Source organism: Danio rerio, chromosome 15 (genome assembly GCF_052040795.2).
Source record: "Danio rerio strain M-AB ecotype USA chromosome 15, GRCz13ab, whole genome shotgun sequence".
Classification (NCBI taxonomy): Eukaryota; Metazoa; Chordata; class Actinopteri; order Cypriniformes; family Danionidae; genus Danio; species Danio rerio.
Window position 1 is genome coordinate 46733978 of NC_141035.1, and position 19563 is coordinate 46753540.

At 37.4% G+C, this 19563-nt stretch overlaps 2 protein-coding genes across 6 annotated transcripts in view; both read right to left on the reverse strand.

Annotated features, from left to right (window-relative positions):
• The window catches only part of gria4a (glutamate receptor, ionotropic, AMPA 4a), an 877747-nt gene that overhangs the window by 97349 nt on the left and 760835 nt on the right, over positions 1-19563 (reverse strand). The window lies entirely within an intron of this gene.
• On the reverse strand, positions 1133-16937 carry nlrc3l (NLR family, CARD domain containing 3-like). 5 transcript variants are annotated; one of them, XM_087284685.1, is made up of 10 exons: positions 16786-16937; positions 16582-16666; positions 14070-14165; positions 10199-10736; positions 9795-9897; positions 9239-9561; positions 8512-9138; positions 6251-6646; positions 5714-5960; positions 1133-5597 (listed from the first exon to the last, which is right to left on the reverse strand). In XM_087284685.1, the coding sequence occupies exons 7-10, from the start codon at positions 8593-8595 to the stop codon at positions 4003-4005; spliced, it is 2322 nt and encodes a 773-aa protein (XP_087140811.1). In that variant the 5' UTR covers positions 8596-9138; positions 9239-9561; positions 9795-9897; positions 10199-10736; positions 14070-14165; positions 16582-16666; positions 16786-16937; the 3' UTR covers positions 1133-4002. The 5 variants fall into 5 exon arrangements, 3 of the variants coding, with proteins under 3 accessions (XP_087140811.1, XP_087140810.1, XP_087140809.1); XR_015509901.1 differs by lacking the exons at positions 8512-9138; positions 9239-9561; positions 9795-9897 and having other exon boundaries at positions 1133-3264; positions 3433-5597; positions 6251-6536; positions 10587-10736; XR_015509900.1 differs by lacking the exons at positions 8512-9138; positions 9239-9561; positions 9795-9897 and having other exon boundaries at positions 1133-3264; positions 3433-5597; positions 6251-6536; positions 10587-10736; positions 14070-14171.

A 19563-nucleotide genomic window follows, 5' to 3' on the forward strand; every position in this document is an offset into this window, starting at 1 on the left:
GGGAAAATTCGCGAACTTTTCTCTGACACCCGACCGCAGCAACGGAAATAAATCGGAAGAGCGGCTCTGACGTGTGAAAGTAGGGTGAAATATATAATTATTGTTTTCAATTTTCTATTTTAATGACTCACTGTGTGTTATATAATTATATTATGTATAAAAAAATCACTATTAAATAGTAATATTATCTAAATAGTAATATTATAGTAATACTAATCGATGCTAAAATGGATAACATTGTCACGTGACAGTTGCTACTTTTCTCACCGAAAGTAAGGACATACCAATCACAGCCATTTATGGTTTCCAAATAATAACTATTTTCTGAAAACTCTTATCAGAGATCTCAATTATTGGAATTTGTTTGTATAAATCGTTAGGTGATGCACTATATAAATATCTCAAATTATAGTAAATAATGAAAGACATTCAAATGCTTATAAATGAAGATTTCTGGGCCACCAAACGCCCTCTGGAGGCAGAATTATGTTCCACTAGAAACAATGTATACCGAGATTTGCCCGACGCCGCACATGGCAGGGGCTCGTGCAACATCGGCAAAGATCGGAATATTTTGTATATTTTATGTTCTTCATAAAATTTTGTATATTTTATGTTCTTCAGCCGCAAATGAAATGCGACATTTTGATTAAATGTATTAGTTATTATGATAATACTTAAATCTATTCATACATAAGGTATATCAGGAGCAAATCACTAATGACAAAACTGAATGATCAGCTAAAGGCAATATTTGTCATTTTAATGAATTTGCTGCATTAAAAGAGCAATATTTGATCTCTGAATGGAATTGCTTTCATCTCTGAAATCAATTTTAAGGGAACATTTTTACCTTTATATGACAGAAGATGTCATATGTCAATATGGAGCAAAATCTCTAAGGAACATTTCCAGTATCTTGTTGAATCTATGCCACGAAGGCAGTTCTGAGGGCAAAAGGGAGGCCAACCCGGTTCTAGTAAGGTGTACCTAATAAAGTGGCCAGTGAGTGTATAGTCCAAAAAGTGTCATAATTCTAGAAAATTCTACACAAACATGCAGCTTAAGTGTTTATGACTTCAAATGTTTTCTAAGTTAAATTTAGCTGAAAATACACCAACCTCCCACCAAATCACTATTAAAGAGGCACTTTTATTGTAAATGTTTGTCAATGACACAATGCTAATAAATGGCACACAACCCACATTAGTAGATACAATTCTTAAGAAAAAAAAGCAGAAAAAAAAGAAAAAAAGAGAGAGAGACCCATAATGTCAGAACATGAGCAGATATTTAGTACACTATTTGACACCGGCCTGTCATAATCATCAATATATGGACTTAATCGCTCAACACGTGGACATGAGCTGAATCACTTTTGGTGATGCAATATTTATAGGCCATACATAAAATGATTGTGCAACATCTCTATCTCTATTGGAGGTGTCAGTAAGGTTAAAGCACTATAGTATTTACTATAAATAACTATAGTATGTTTTAATGTGCGCGTCTGACACCTGGAAATAGGTCTGCTAGCAGATAACACAGCCTCTGTTATTTTTTATCTTGTAAACATTTATTATCATTTATTTAGGATATGCCTTTTCACATTTAGATTCCGACGCCTGATTATTAAACTGTTAAAATGACTGTAAATAAATGAAATATTCTTCAGTATTAAATATGATGTGTTCTTTGGAATAATGTAATTGCATTGTGGTGATATTATATAGTCATTCTGGCATTATATAATAGCATATTATTTTAAAAATGACAATAATATAATTTATCACAATATATTTTGGTGCAATATCATACAGTGAAGTAAAGATATCGTGACAGGCCTAGTGTTGATCACATTTAAAGTTTTCTAAATGACGGAGCGCATTATTCTGCAGAAACCGAAGAGCAATATTTTGATTACAACCCTAACAATTACGCAAATGAGCACAGGAACATGAAAGACAAAAAAAAAGGCCACACTGTCGGTAATAAATGTTAATAAAGACGAGTTCTGTGTGTTGCAGACAGATCAAATGAAAGCATGTCGTCCACTAAAGTGAAACTTGCGTCAGATCTGTAGTGCATATAGTTCTTCAGTCCGCTGAATAATGCGCACTTTAAAATTCATTAGTGATGTTATTGTCTGTTTTCATGCATCCGTTTCACTATCGTCAGACTGACCCTAACATGCAATCTCTGCTCGCAGCACCAAAAAGGAAAAGCTGAAAACTCTCCCAATAAATACACACTTATGTCAATTTAGCATTTACAATCATTTAAATCTATGGAAGCTCATTTCTGTCACAGAACTACAACATCATCACAAAATATGCACTTACCACAATTGTACACTTGTATATTTTGCATTCGTTATTTACTCCTTTAATATGCGTGGTCATTTTGTTACACTGTTGATAAGGTCACAAAATAAACTGCACGCATGTATAGACAGACTCGATAAAAATGATTTCAAATTCGATGCATATTTTTATTAAACATTTTCATGTAAAATAAAATGACTGATTTACTAGGTTGTCTATGATAGAGTTGCTTTTAATTAGGATAATGCTGAATAATAATAACAATAATATAAAAGTATGACAATAAAAATAAAAACACAGTTTTAGTTTGTATGTTCAAGGGCTGCACGATATTGGAACAAATAATAATACTGCGATATTTTGTTTTCCTGCAATAGATTTTGCGATGAATACAATTTGACCAGATTTTTATTTTAATAACTGGCGCAGTGTCACCAGGCCATTTTTAAAATGTGCATCTTTGGATGAAAACAAAGCTAACAAAAAAGTAAGGGTGTACTCACACTAGGCAGTTATTTTGAACCGTGCTAGGGCACGATTGATACCCCCCTCTCCCCTGTGCCCCTCAGCCCCCACACTGTATTTTACCATCCAAGCTGGAGCAAGCGACTGTTCAGTTTAACCCTTTAACAGGCATCATGACCACCTGGTTGACCTTTTATCAATAGGTTATCATTATTTTTTAAATTTTGCTTATTACTATTTGTCAGAGTTTTGTCAGTTTATTATTTAATACCAGATGTGGGCCAAAAACATTATTTCCTTAAAAGTGCATCTTAAAAGGTTAACAGACGAGAAGCGCTCTCACTCCCTACAATGGAGATTGGTTTAGTTATATTGTTTTGTATTATATTTAGTCGTTTGGGATGCAGTGACAGTCAAATCTTCTGCTGAACAGACTCAGCACTTCTAAATATTCATGAAAGTCCTCATGCTGCCGGTATTAAAAAAAAAAAAGTACTAATACTTTCCTTCTTAGACTTTACAGGCCTGAAACTTGCCTATAGCACTTATTCATTGTTGCTGTTATAGTTGTGTAAGTTGCTTTCTTGTCCTCATTTGTAAGTCCCTTTGGATAAAAGCGTCTGCTAAATGACTAAATGTAAATGTATTAGGAGGTTTGGTGAAGGTGCAGCTGAAGTGCAGTGAGGGGTTTGAGTCTTTAATAAACTACGACAGTTTGCATTGATTGAAAAGAATGAATAATAAATCCATATGAAACAGTCCCTTAAAAGGTGATGTCGCGACTTCAGTTTCGTGGTCAGGCACGCTTTGCAAATACTATATAAGTGTACCACAGCAAAGCCCAACTGAACCTCGCTCTGGCACACCTCTTTCAACCGGGCCAAGGCCTGTGCGCGATTCGGAGCACTCACACTTGTCAAACAAACCGGGAATTGGGGTCAAACGGTTCGGATAGCCTAGTGTAAGTACACCTGAAGTCTAAATTGTAAGATAAATTATTGAGATTAGAATTTGTAAATTCTGCAACAGAAACAAGCCCCCATAAACCCCTTAAAACTATTTCAAAGCCATCTCCTTTAATCAAAGCATCATGGACCAACCATGCACTCTAAAGAACAATAGAAAATTCATCGTTTGTTGAAGAACTCCTTCAACTTTTCCATTCTGCATGACTGACTTTAGTTTAGTGTTTCACAGTCGCTGCTGTTTCTCCTCATCTCCTGACCTCCTCTTTGCCTTCCTCCAGCTCCACCAGACACAGCTCCAGGTTTTTGTAGCGGTCCGGGTTCAGGCTGTCTTTCATCTTCTTCTTGATGTATTTGACAACATCCTCCGTGCCTTTGGCTTTGGGATGGTAGTGATTGAGCTGGTATCCATGCAGGTTCTCCTCGGTTCCCGGAGTCACCAATCCAATCAGGAAGCGCAGAAACATGTCCCACTGTCCATTTGGGGAAGCCAGCGCACGGTCGATCGCAGGACGGTACAAGTCGATGACAGAACGATCCTTATTTGAACCCGGCAACCAAGACGTCATCTTGTTCGGTTCGATCACATTCTTCCCGTTTTTCCTGTACGCCACGTATACATACATAGCAGCGATGTACTCCTGGACGGTGACGTGGACAAACTTGAAAACCCACGTTCTGACGTCGGCACTTTCTCGCTTGACCTCAGTGGTCAATCCATCTCGACATTTCAAATCATCGTATTTCAGACCAACAGCTTGCAAATCGTCCACCGTAAAATAATCCCGTGCTTCTTGAATCATCCGATACGCCATCTTTCCCATCAGCTCCGTGAAGTTCTTGTCAAAGTCAGTCCACTTTTGCGCATCCACGTTGCATCCGCGATATTTCTCGAACGAGCGGTTCATCTGAACCACGATGTACTGTGAATAAAACGCCGTAATCCCAGGTGGATGTTTGCCAAATTCAGGATCCCGAAATGCTCGTTCGTAGATATACGCCACCATCCAGCTGAACAGAGGAAGATGGCAGATGATCTCCAGGGCTTTGGAGCGTTTCATGTGGTTGTAAACTTTTCGCCCGAGTTCCGGCTCGGGGGTCCTCTTAGTGAAGAACTCTTCCTTTTTATCATCGGTCCATCCTCGTAACTCAACATACCTGTCGACTAAATTTGAAGGGATTCGATAGGTGTCAGTGACATGGCTAGTAATCCAAACTTTGCAATGAGGAAGCAACGTGCCTTTGATTAAGTTGGTGAGAAGAACGTCAAACTTTGCTGGCTCTCTAGCGCTTGTTATAGTTTTGTTATTTTTGAAGTCCAGCGGATGCTGACACATCTCTAAAGAGTCGATAATGAAGAGACACAAACAGTCTTCCTTCTCAAGGAATTTAATGTTTTCGGCTTCTCCGTAAAAGTAGGAGATAACCTCTAGGAAGCTCCGATCTTTATCCTTTCCGAAGTTCAGATCTTTTGCAGGCAGCGGGAAGATGAATTGAAAGTCTCGATTGGTTTTTTCCTCCATCCAATCGATAATGAACTTGCTGATTGCCACCGTTAGACCGCAGGCGGGGACTCCTGTCATTATGACGGTACGGACTGGTTTTTGGTCTTGAGGGAGGGGGCAGAAGATGTCGGCGGGTCTGATTGCGGTCTCCTCGATTGTGTACGGTATCTTTCGGACCTCGTTCTCAGGGTTTACGACATCTCTTCGGCCTCGGATTACGGTTACCGGTTCAACGTAGACGTCGCTAATGTAGCGCTGCTGACCCGGACGACAGCGGCCTTCATAAAGAGAGTAATAGCGTCTGTCGTGGGCAATTTTCAGGTCATGTTGTAGTAAGACTGAAAAGAGAAAACAAAAACAATCTACATCTTAACACCGTGATGTTTTGATAATGCCAAAAGTAGCTGAAAGAAAGCTGCATCATCTATCGGGTGATGTGGTAAAGCTGCTGTACCTCTTCTACAGGTCTTTCTCAGGATTACAGCCAGATCGTCTCTGCCGATGCTCTGGAGGTTTCGTACAGTGAGATACAGAGCTTCCCCCTGTCCGCAGATCTCGATCATCTTATCGGCCACATCCAGCGGGTCCTGCAGATCCTTGATCGTGGCGTAGTTCTTCTTGAATCTGCAGTGAGTGCTCAGACTGCGCTTATAATAGCCCATATCTGACGGGTGAAGCTGAGAGAGACTTCTCACCATGGCCTGAAAGAGGCAAACATAAAAGCATGAACAAACATTATCTGCGACCTACTTGCTGTGAGGCGATCGTGCTTTCGTGCACCACCGTGACACCTTTCTTAAACAATCTTTGAGGTTAAGACTCCGCTATTTTACATTCAGAACAATTGTTAGTATGACGCCTTGGTTAAATTTATAGCTATCAAGCTTGCTGTGAACGGCACTTTAATAGTAAAAATGATGTATATAGTAAATGTGTCAGAGCTACATTTATTGTCTGGACCAATTAAAAGTAAGCAAAAGCAGTGACTGACCATCAGCACATGGCGCAGGGTGAAGGCGGTGTGTGTATGTTGAAAGTGCAGACCCGCGCCCTCTGGTGGACGAGGAGGAGGATCCCTCTGTTCATCAGAGTACTCAACAATTTCATCAAAATCTTCAACTGTTGTAGCCTCCGCCTGCTCCTCCTGCACCTCCATTGCAGAGCCTTCGTTCTGTTGATCCTGAAAATCCATCTCTCTGTCATTCGGTTCTTCATCCATCTCTGCTTCTGTCCGAATTTCGCTCTGCAGCTCAGATTGATCCAGGATCGTGGGCTCTCTGTTCATGCAAAAATGACAAGACAACACCAGTCTGGCGAGTATGTTTGCTTCCAGAATATGTCTGTGAAATTTATTACATACAGCTGAAGGCGAATAATTTGCCTTCAGCTGTATGCAGGGCTTTACATTAACTTTTTTGATCACCAGCCACAGTGGCTAGTAGTTTTATAACATTACTAGCCACTCTACATTTTCACTAGCCACACTTTTGTTGTTGGGAAAATATTTTTATATGCAGAAATTTGACTTTGACAAATTACTTGATTTAAATGTTGTGTTTTGTCCACATGCCTCCTCATTCATTTCACGTTTTGTGTGTCGTGTATGAGCAAATAGGTCATGGTTTCATAGTGTCATACTGCAGTTAGTTTTTAATTCACATGACTTTACTTAAAATTAAGGGTTTACCAAATGTATCTCTGACCACTCCAAACAATAATTACTTCTTAGCTCCAATTTAAATGTGTCAAAACAAGCTAAATATAGCTGTATACTATACTTTTTATTTAACAAAACATCTTTTAAAAAAACCAAAGAAAAACAATTGACTTTTAAAAATAATTATTGTCATGTATCAAAAATATGCACAGTAATCTGTCCTCGCTAAAGGTCTCTCAGATCACCAGGTAACTACACATAAATGTAGAGTTAGGGTGCTTTCACACTTAAACTTTTGTTTCGGAACGTGTCTCGTTTGCCCAGTTAGCGCGGTTCGTTTGGCATATGTGAACAGGGCAATCACGCTCTGTTCCGCGCCAAAGTAATCGCTCCGAGATCGCTTGAATGAGGTGGTCTCGGCTCGATTAAAACGAACCCTGGAGTGGTTCGATTGCAGTGAGAAAGCGATCCGATCCGAGCGCGGTTATATTAAAATGTTTTATGGATATGTAATAGGCATACGGCTATATGAAGAGAGAATTATGAGTAGGGCGGGAAGTTTCGCGAGTCTCCGGATGCCCGCAAACGAGTGATGATCTCCCCGTAATCTCGCGTCTCCCTCCCGGTCCTCAAATAGGCATCATCACGCACCCTTCTCACCCCTCCACACCGGATCTCTCTTCAGACACGTCGCGCGCGCACCCTGTCAATCACTATCAAACCACCACCTCTCCTGACAGCTTAACGGGACGCTGCAAAATAAACCCTGACACTCTGACCAATGTGAGGAGAGTTTACTCGCACGTGACTTGTTTTAGCTCTTTTGGTCCGATTAGAAACTTTGCAGTGTGAAAGCGAACCGCTCCAAGAGCAAAGAGCAACAATGTAACAATTGTAATCTCTGTTTCGGAACAACTGAATCAATTCACAGTTGTGAAAGCACCCTTAATCTCATATTAAAGCAATTATGTTGTAAAAAAAAAAAGATAATTAAACCATATAAACAAAAATACCCGTAAGCAAAAGAAAGCAGGTGAAAAACATACTGTGTGATAATGGAAGGATGATCATACGGTTAAGGCCAATTAATAATCTGTTCAAAACAAAAGCAACCGGTGCTGCTTACTAAAAGACATATTTGGAGCTCTTGAAAGCTGCAGGGCTGTGGGTGCATTAGCATAACTTTTTTTTGCCTGAATATTTGAAAGAGACCCGGTCACAGTTGCGTTCCAGGCACGGTTACTTCAAGGAACACAGGCGCGCACAGGCTTTAAACAGTCGCACATCACATCAGCTGTTAGCGCGAGTGATCATCCTCTCATTCGGTATTCATTTGCTTTCTTCTGCTCGCGCGAATGCAATTGTTTTTGCAAGTCGTGCTGTTTCTCCATTCTAAGATCACATTTGGGTCATTCTTATAGTCGAACCCTGCTTTTAAGAAAACCACAATTTAAAAATTTTTTTAACCAGCCAAAGGGGCTAGTAGAGGTGTCTGTCTAACCCGCCAAAGCTGAAATCTACCCGAATTTGGCGGGTTGGCAGGAGTTAATGTTAAGCCCTGGCTGTATGTAATAAATTTCACAGACATATTTAGCCATCGAAACTGGCATGATTTTCAAAAATATATACATTTCCAACATTTTGCTGTTAAACAGATTTTCTCTACATATTTTTAACATTTTTTAACATAACTAATTTCTAGCAACTCATTTATTTTGATGACAGTATATAATATTTCAGTAGTTGTTTTGTAAGGTACTAGTATTCAGCTTAAAGTAACATTTAAAGGCTTAACTGGGTAAATTGGGCAAGTTAGTGCAGTTAGGCAAGTCATTGGACAACAGTGGTTTGTTCTGTAGCCAATCAAATAAAATAAAACATATTAAGGGGGCTGATAATATTAACATTAAATTATTTACATATAAATAAAAAAGCTATAGTTCAAGTGAAATTAATAGAAATAAGATTTTCCAGAAGTAAAAGTATGATAAAAATTACTTTTAAAATTCCCTTGCTCCATTAAACATCACATGGAAGATTTTACTTAACAAATTTGCAAATCGTTTTGCCTTGAATGTATTTTAATGTACAATAAATTGTCCATTTTATATGTATCATTACATAAAATGGCCATAAGTGCCTCTCTTTTTTTGTAAAAGCAAAAACACAAACATTTTTCAAGTGCGTCGTTTTAAATGCAAAATGAGTAGTTTCTCTCCGCCCTCTTTGTAAAAGAGAATGGTGGCTTTACTCTGACAAGGCTTTAAACACATGCAGACACAGGGCTTTATTTTAATTGTGTAGGCGCAAAGTCTAAAGCGCATTTGCTATTTACATGGCGACTTTGTAAGTGTAAAAACTGAACGCTTCACCAGCGAGAAAACAGTTCAACAGAGCATCTGCAGCGCGAGGATAAAGAATGAGCCTCCTCCATTCAGCCTCTTTACTTTACTCATTTACATTCATGGATAATGAAACTGTGTTGTACTCACTCCATTGCAGGCACGTGCACACATAGGGCTCAACCTGTGCAATGCACATGCCCTTTTTAGTTTTGGATAGAAAGTGCCCTTCCGAAATTATCAAAAGTGCCCCCGCGACACGACACACCCTCCGTCCCGTCCTTCAGTAGGCGCACAACAACACTGATCTTGAGTACGCGCGCTCAACCCCCCCTCCCCCGCTTTACAGTACGCGCGCGACAACACTACTCTTGCGCGGCGACGACGACGACGACGACAACAACAACAACAACAACAACAACAACAACAACAACAACAACAACCCCCCCGCACATGCCCTTTGGACGGTCTCTGCATGGGCCTGCTCCATTGAACACATCCTTTAGCCTACATATTTAAATTTGTTTGTTAAGCACAAACATAAAATAAATGAATAAAAAATAAATAAATATAAATATGCATATAATAAATAATACTGCTAATAATAATATTATACAGATGCAAATTGTTATGAATAAACTGAAAAAAACATGGAGGCAGGAAGAAGGCACGGAGGGAGGGGTTTTTATATTCATGTAGAAAATAAAAAAAATTGTAACATTTTAATCCGTAAATTTGTTTTCATCTGTAAAGATATTTGTGTATTCCTGTACACCCTGTGTGTTTTAAGCAATGTTTAGGTGAGGCACACAGCTAACGCGCTCTGCGCTGGACTTTAGAGCAGCTTTCAGCTAGTCTATTGCACAGTCTCTTTTAGTTCCTCTAAATAGCAACGTGCCAACAACGCGCCTTAACACACCTCCTTTCTAGACCAGAACACCCATAAGTCCACAAAGCAGTGCAAATGGATTGGATATTTAAACAACGTGGTGGAAAATATTAAGATTAGGGTTTCACTAGTCTGAAAATAACAACAAATCGCCGCAAACAGGTCTTGCGCCTTATTGCGCCAGGTCTATGATAGAGCCCATTGAGGTTATGCTCTTAGAATTTTAAACGGGAAATAATGTGATCTTCCAAGCATGCAGAGAAACAAGGCTTACTTAATAATAATAACTGACTTTGGAGTAACTCATTACATGATATATCATCAATATTATGTGCCTTTTAACTTAACTCTTAAGTAAAATGTAATGATAAACTGTTGTACTATTGCTGATATTTTAAGACAAGCACACCCTACTGAAGCAAAAAAATCCTATAGTTACCTGGTAGGAGGGGCAGGAGAGCGGAATTCTTCTTGCGTAATGGACTGTCGTGTGAGGTAAACTCCACCACTGTGGTGTATGCTGGACTGGTGTGTGTGTGTGCGTTCAGTAATGGCAGTCTCTGGTGAATCGGGCCGCTGAAGCCTGACCCTGAACAACACACAAGCATGACAGAAATAAATTCACACATGGACCACTAAAATAAATCTCTAAAATAATCAAAAGCATAAGTGCTCATTTGTTTCATATGTACTTTACAATAGAATGATTTAAGAGGAGTCGTTTGGCAATGAGACTTTTCTGTGATGGCATTTTCAGCAGCCTTAAAAAAAAAAAGGATTATTTAAAAAAAAAAATTAATAAAAAAAATCACATTTATTCAAATAAGTCACAATATAGTTGCTTTGACTGCATATTGGATTAAATAAATGCAAACTTGGTAAGAAGAGACTTGAAAACGAGAGAAATCACATTAATTAACCAATTTATCACTTAATTTGGAGTTCACTGTACCAAGTAGAAAATGTAATTTTCATGCAGCAATAAACGCAGAAGTTTTTAATCACGATATAGACCTTTTTCATGGCTGCTGCATGGAGGGCGCCATAGCGACCAGCATCTTCCGGTAGAATGCTAAAAACTTCCGTTTACAGCGTGTACAACTGGTAATTTGCGCTCCGAAAATGGATTTGAATGACGTTTTTAATGGATAACAGAGTGTTTTTGTGACACACAACTTAGAAATGTGTCTGAGAGAGAGAGAGAGAGAGAGAGAGAGAGAGAGAGAGAGAGAGAGAGAGAGAGAGAGAGAGAGAGAGAGAGAGAGAGAGAGAGAGAGAACCAGAGACCAGAGTACTGGCATGAAACTTAACCGGTAACTTATGAAAGTCGTTCAATTTACAAAAATGAGCACTAAAAGTCTGTTATTGATCCTCTGCTGGCTGATTTGCTGTTCATTCTAATCGCGAGCCGTTTGTGTTTCATTTTGTGTGTTGTTTTTACCACGGTTTGTGTTTTTCTGTCATTTGGAAATGACACTAGCCTATATTTTCACTTTGTCACAGTTATTAAATCAGTGTGTCACTGGCACAGTACAGGCTACATGTGTGTGTCAAACATTTTGGTGATTTACATTTGTTTGGGCTGGTTATATATTTGAAATAAAGAGAAAATGTTGACTTTAGCGAGGACGAGGCTTCATTTAAACTGCAGAAGATGCCGTCTGACAACGAGGGGAAAACGCCTCACAGCAGCTGTTTTCCATCCTATTAGATCGCATTTCTTTAAATGGTCAGTCCAGGAGATGGCGCTGATTGACAACAGTATTAGTTCAAAGAGGATAAAAGCAGGTAAAATAGATTAAAACTATCGTTTCAAAGCTGTCCAAATGTGACTGTTTACACGCATCAGCTGCCGACCGGAAGTTCTTCGCATTCTCCTTGCGCATACACGCAAAGCATAATGGGTAATTTTGCGTTCCAAGAAAAAGGTCTATACAATAATCCGGCTACCACCGCAAATATATTTCTGTGGGAAGCACTGAAGATGTTAATTTGTTGCGACTTAAGTACTTAATTGAGCTTATGGCTAATAAATTTAAATAACTTTGTATAAAAAATGTCACAAAAAAAGAAAAAAAAAGAAAATAAAGTGGTAGCAGAAAAGCAGAGACAGTAAATAATAGGACATAAATGTAATAAAAAGATTTTCTATCAATATCTTTGGCATGTCGCAGGTCAAATTAAAATGTGAACCTGTTTGAAAATAAACAGTATTTCAAATACTCAAGCATTCAGTGACTGAATACAACAATCTGAAAATGCTTAAATTTCTTATACTTTATAGCAGGGGTGTCAAATCCAAACTTGGTAAGGGCCGCACTGAGTGTTGCGAGTAAAGTCAGGGGCCGTACATACACATTTAAAAAAAAAATTTTTATTGGAGAAAATAAAAGTGTATTAACAACTGGATTACATCTCTTACACTTAATTAAACCATACTTATCAAAATAGTAAGGTTTTACATTTAATTTGTGTCACATCAGGTTTTTTTCTCTATCAACACATGAAATAAGGTCTCTAAACAATATAAGCATAATACAGTACAGTAGACTAGCATAGAACAGTAGTCCACTTTAAAAACAATTTCATACTCAGAAAAAACTGATGATAAAAAAAAATGCCAACAACCAATATACCACACTCTAACAAGCAACAGATGGTTTCTGATATTGTACTATTGAACTTATTCTTTTAATTTAAAAAGGCAACCTAATCATGAACTGATCCATGTCAACTGTCGATGCCTACAACTGAACTTGTGGATTTCAGAGGAAAAAAATTTAAGCAATATATTTATTAGTAGGCTATTATAGATAAATGGTGGCCTATATCAAAAAATGGAAAGAAATTGTATCATTTAGATTATTTTGCTCAAAATTCTGCCCAAAAAGACACTTGCACTGGGCTTGCATGCCAAACCTAAGAAAATTAGGGATTTTTACCAGAAATCCTGCATCTTTTCATAAAAACAATCTCATCTATTCTAGGTGTAATGTCCCGTGCCATGGCTACTTTCATTACAGACGTAATATTGTGGTCTGTGAGGCAGGATCTGTGGGATGTTTTGGTCAGCTTCATTATAGAGAACATTTATTCACATGAGTATTTCACCTTGGTTGAAACTGTCGATATTCGCTGTCCACTTTGCGTTTTTTTGACATTGTGCTAGTCCAAGAAATATTTGACCTTGTTTACATTTATTGCATGTTACTCCAACGTCTAAATTAGTGAGAAGGGTAAAGCGCAACAGCACCACCTGCGTCTCAATATTGTAATTGTCACAGACCTAATATTTAATGTGAGCACGGGCCGCTTGAACTTCATTACCAAAACTTGTTGTCTGGCCTGATTAAATGTTTTGACGGGCCGCATTTGGGCCTTGTAATTGACATATGTGCTCTATAGTATTTTACTGCACTGCATATCGGCACACAGTACTCATTTCAAATACTCTGTAAACTGTAGAAGACAAAAATATTAGACAAATTATTAGACTAAGGTTATTTTTCAAATATTTCCCAAGATGGATTTCCTATTTATTTGTTCATCACTGCTAAGGTCAATATTTTTAGCCCATTTAAAATACATATACATATATTTTCATCTTAATACTTTAAGCTAAATAGTAGTATCTTGCAAAAACTTTACATATTATGTACTGTCAAGATAGTAAAGACAAAAGAAATCTTTAAAAGTGCTATTAAAATTATTTTACTTAAATTGATTTTCTCCTTTAAACATCACTTGGGAAATGGTTGAAAAATCATTTCACAGGAGGGCGAATCATTTTGTTTTCTACTGTAATTTAGTTGCCATGTTTGACAGAATTCATCCTGCATGACATATTCAGTCTAATATCATTACTATAATTCATAGAGTAAGACGTTAATGCTTTTGTGCATTAATCTGTTTGTTATTGTACCTTGCAGGTGGTGGTTCAGAGTCTTCAATGTAGTCCAGCTCCTCATCTTGATCATCGCTGTGCATGGAGCCATAACTGCTAGGTGGCCGGTCCATCCTATTCCTCATAAAAACAATGAGAACATCAACAGAAACACAGCAATAGCGGAAGAAACTAGCATGAAAAGGCCTTTCAGCTAATAAAAACTCATCCCAGCAGACAATGAACAAAGTGTAACAATTTTTTTTCTTTTAAGTCACAAAAAAAAAATAATAATAAATACTGTGCTTTTTTTTTTGAGATCCTCATATTCGTATGAGTTTTAACACAAGCCTGAGCAAATCCTGAACATCTGAACCAGAAAAAGATGCATTTTGTAATTCTATCTGAAAACCAAAGTCTTCTGCTGACAGTAAAAAAATGTTTTCAGATGCACTAAGTGGCTTGATATTTGATCTGTCAGATTATTTTACAAACACAGACGTGATGAGGGGGAATGATGTGAAAATCCAAATCCTTATGATCTCTGAACATCTCATACACCCATTTCCCCAAAAAAAAAGACATATTGGAGATCACACAAGTTTTAGTGCTGAGCAAAGATTAAATTGCATCCAAAATAAAAGTTTTTTTTTTACTTAATATGTATTTATTTATTATGGATATAGTACTGTTGTATGAAACAATACTATACAATTGTGTTACGTAACATATACATTTAAATTATATATAATTTGTATCATACATGCATATATTTTATATCTAAATATAAATAAACATCTTCTCAAATGTATTAATGCCTTTGTGCATTTATAAAATCACTGGCCACTTTATTAGGTACACCTGACCAACTGCTTGCTAATGCAAATTTCTGATCAGCCAATCACATGTCAGCAACTCAATAAACTAATAAATAAATGCTGCAAAACTGGTCTGACCAACAAGCTATTACCCAATTGAAAAGGATTTAACTGTTCAGAACAGATTAATATAAAATTATTAAACATCTTAAAGAGACAATAAAAAAAATAAAAAATAAAACTGTGGTCAGATTTACTCATCTACATGTTTGCTGCACAGTCATTATCGAGGTAATGTTAGTTTTATATTCACACATTCGTTCAGTGACAACTTGTAACACAATCCCTATATTGTTTACCAAGGTACTTTGAGTATTCGGTCTGAAATAGCATGCGAGTATGACTTCAAAACAACATTAGCACAAATTAATTGACAGTGAACAATGTTGTACTTTGATAGTCATTAGCCCCTTTCACACATACAGACCTTTCCGGAAAATTACCGGCAATTTTCCGGAAAGGTTGTATGTGTGAACAGGTCCTTTTTGTAAATACCGGTAAATTCGTTCTGGCTATTTTCCGGAAAGAGAAGTTGTAACATTACCGGCAATTTGCCGGAATGCTGCGCTGTGTGAACGCAGAAGGAATATTTCCGGAATAAGCGCGTGCACGTCTAGAACGTGCTGACGTGAGACGTCTGCTTTAGCCAATCACAACAGTCAGACGCATTTACGTCCGCGCGGTTTGTGAGAATAAAAGCCTTTGAATATTTTTCCAGACGCATTTAGCTGCTAGAAGTTAGTCAGATCACGTTTATATGTTCTTCTTAATGCCAACTGTGCAAATAATCATCGATAAGATGCTTATGATAAGCCGTTGTTTGTTTACCTTCAAGCTTTGCGTGTGCCCATGAAACAGCCTGTGAGCGCCTGCACACACACATATTATGATCTCGACATGCGAAAGTGATCCTGCGAAAGTTGTTCACAATATTGATCATCAAAAGAGTTTGTAATTTAGTCAAATGTTTACAAATACAAACGCAGCCGTTTAAAGCTCATTTGTGGTGAATGATGTCAGAATTTACCGGTATTTTGGAATGGATGTGTGAATGCTCTTTTCCGGAAAATTTCCGTAACGTCCTCGCCTGTGTGAACAGCGCTTTTTTGAATATACCGGTAAAGTCGTTCCGTAAATTTTCCGGATATTTACCGGTATCACTGTGTGAAAGGGGCTATTGTCTGAAAATATAATTTCACTATTTAGGGCTTGTAAATAATTTTCTGAAATTGTATTATAACGTAGAAAGTCTGAAAGTGTGAATAGAAAACCGAACATTGCCTTTACTTTATATAGCAATTTTTGTTTCTATGGATGTCAATAGCTTTTTCTAACATTCATCAGAATATATTGTTTTGTGCTGATCAAATATTCATTTAAGTTTAGAAGCACTTGAGTTTGAGTAATGAAAATGAGGAAATTTTCGTTATTTGGACGAACTATGGGCCTGACTGTAATGCAAAGACTAGCACTAGCCGTTTATGCTAATGGAAACTGACATGCATTGAGAGCAATATTTTTCCGAAGCAGTTTGTTTTTCTTAAGTAATCTTCTTTTTTTCCTTGAATATCTAGACTTGAGTGTCAGATAACAAACCGAAGCTAAATCTGGTTTGGCAGAGCTAGCATACCGGTTAAACAAGACTAATGTGAGAAAAGTTAAACAACACTTACCGATCCACATCAGAATCACTATCTTCAGCAACAAGACTCATGATGATCTTTATAAAGTGCTTACACACAGATCACAGAACAGCATCTGCTCCAGAAACAACACAATGTGTAAATTAACGTTATCTTTCACAACCCCAAAGGAAACTCGACATATTTTTCAAGCAGTTTCAATAACGTAAGATTAAAAAAGGCGACAAAACTTACCCAAGACATTTAGTGAGCGATTGAGCGTTAAATTGACTCGATTAATAGTCAATTCTGTCGATATTTTGCTTTCAAAAAGAGTTTAAACATCCACGGCTTTCGGGACCGTCGGAAACAAGGACTTCCGCATTTCCTGTCAGGTCATTGATGATGACGTCACCTTGGTTTCGGTTTCGATAGTTGCGCAACGAGATAATAGACATGCATTTATTTTATTAGTTTTTTACATTTATTTGTTTGATTGTTTATTATTTGATGGCTTTATTTAATTGATTATTAGTTAGTATATATATTTATTTAAAAATATAAAAAAATAAGATATGTTCTAATCCTGCATAAAATAAAGCTGCATTACACTTATGTCATTCATTTATCAGGGACTTTACTGTCGTAAGCCAAGTACAAGGCAACGAAATGCAGTTTAGGTCTAACCTGCAGTGCAATAGCAGCAACTGCAGGATACAAGTGCAGTTATAGAAAAACTATGGTGATATTTACAGATGGATGTACTATGAACATTATATACAGGTTGTATTAGCTATGAACAGAGATTTACAATAGATGAATATATGTACAGGTTACTACTAATAATCATTAGTATGCAGATATACATTTGTAATTATCTTCATACATGTAATTTAGGATGAATTAGTGCAACAGGGCAAATGAATGTACAATTTTAAATGTGCAAATATTAAATAGTGCAGTGATCATAGGGAGTATAACTTATGAGGAGAGTGTGGGGGTGTATGAAGAGGGCAAACGAGTCTGTGAGGGGCAGAGTACAAAAGGGAGACAGCTCTGCGAAAAAAAAAAATGTTAGGTGCGTTCGACATGAAGCTCAGCTGCAGCCGGTGATCAACGAGATTAGCCGAGCGCAGGCGGGGCGGAGTTGAGAACGCAGCCGTCAAGACGGACAGCTGGATACTTCGGGACTCAAAGTTGCTGCAGTCATGATGACCGATTACATGGCGTCATCATATTTTTTTGTTATTTTTATTTATAACAACAAAACATTTACAAATAAAACAGAATACAGGCTCTTCAAACTGTTGTTCCTTTTTAAACAATAAGAGAGAATTATGAATAAAATATATAACAAATGCATGAGAGAAATAAGAGGAAATGAGAGGTTAATATAAACATAAAAACGAACAGGTCTATTAAATACAAGGCAATAAGCATAAATTCTAGGAGTTAAACATCAATCTTTAGGCTAATACTTCTTGTTTGAATCTGCTAAAAAAGGGTTTACATATATGTACATTTATAGATATAAAAATTTCCCATGTAAAAAGCAAAACAAGGTGTTTTGATTAGGTCTTAATAAATGACATTATTTTGGATGATGAATGAATTTTCAAAAAAGCATTTTAATCCAAAAAGATTGTGTTGAAAAGAACAAAAGGTAAAATAAGTGAGCGATGTAGAAGTTTCCCAGAAAGAGCAGGTAGCCTTTAAACTGCTAGATAGAAAATAAAATATATATTTATATTATAATAATAAAGCCATTTTATAATTATTTAATAAAATAGTTCTTTACTTTAATTTGTTAAGAGAGCTTTAGGGTGGCAGGATCAATGATGATGATTTTCTTATTTCAAGTCTGTAAGACTTATTTGAGTTCATATTTAGGTTATTCACTAAAATATACACTAAAATATATCATTTAAATCGTTCATGGAGATGAATGCAGTAAATAGTCTGTATAAAAAAAGTTAAAAAATAAACCTGTGCAAACAAGCTAACCTTTATAACCAGATTATTAAACAAAATATGATACTGCAGTAAAATATTTGTAGTCTTTTAATAAGCAAGATGTGTGCAGGATAGAGAGGGTGTGAAAAGTGAATTGTTTGTTTTGAAACTTTTGAATCGGAATTTGTCCAATTATAAACCCAAAATACACGTGTTTGTTGTCATGTGGTGAACTTGGCCAATCGTGTAATATCGGTGTCGTCATCAAAGCTCCTGCAGTCGCTCTTCAGAAGCTGCACGGTCTGAGTTTGCCGTCTGATCTCGGAGCGCTGTCGCGGTACTTTGATGCCACATGTGACAGTCACGTGGCGTCGGCGCAGCATCAATCCGGACAAGATTTCTAACCAGAATGCACCGCTTTAAGACAGATTTCGATCGATCTGCGCAGCGCTGCATGAAGTCGAACGCACCTGTTGAGTCTGCTGGTTTTTGTCCGGGGAAGCCTGAAGTGCCTGCTGGAAGGCAGGAGAGAATACTGCTTGCTCGAGACAGACAGTGTTTCTTCTGGATGTCCTCAATGGAGTGCAGTCCCTGTGGCCACGTTTACACCAACACATTGTAGTTTTAAAACGGTGTTTCAGAATGAAAATAATCCTTGTCCACACTGGCATTTCATGCAGTGTTTCTGTACAGCTCTCGGTCCACACTACACCGCTGAAAACGCACATCACATGACCCCACACACACACACACACACACACACACACACACACACACACACACACACACACGCTTTGAGCACATCTACCCATTTGAGAGCAGTGCATGTCAGACTGTTCATCTACCGCTGGATCTAATCTCACTGTATTTGTTAAACATAATATTTAATTCATCTTGTTGTTTATATCTAACCCCGACCTCTTTCCCGAATTTGGTCTTTTGAAATTATTACTTGTATTTAGGTAACATGTTTTGGCCGAGTGCAAAGATAGGTTAATGTGTTTATGCAACCGCGTACACTGATTGTGCACATTTGACTGATTGCTTGTCATTATTTTCTTATAATCTATAAACTTATTG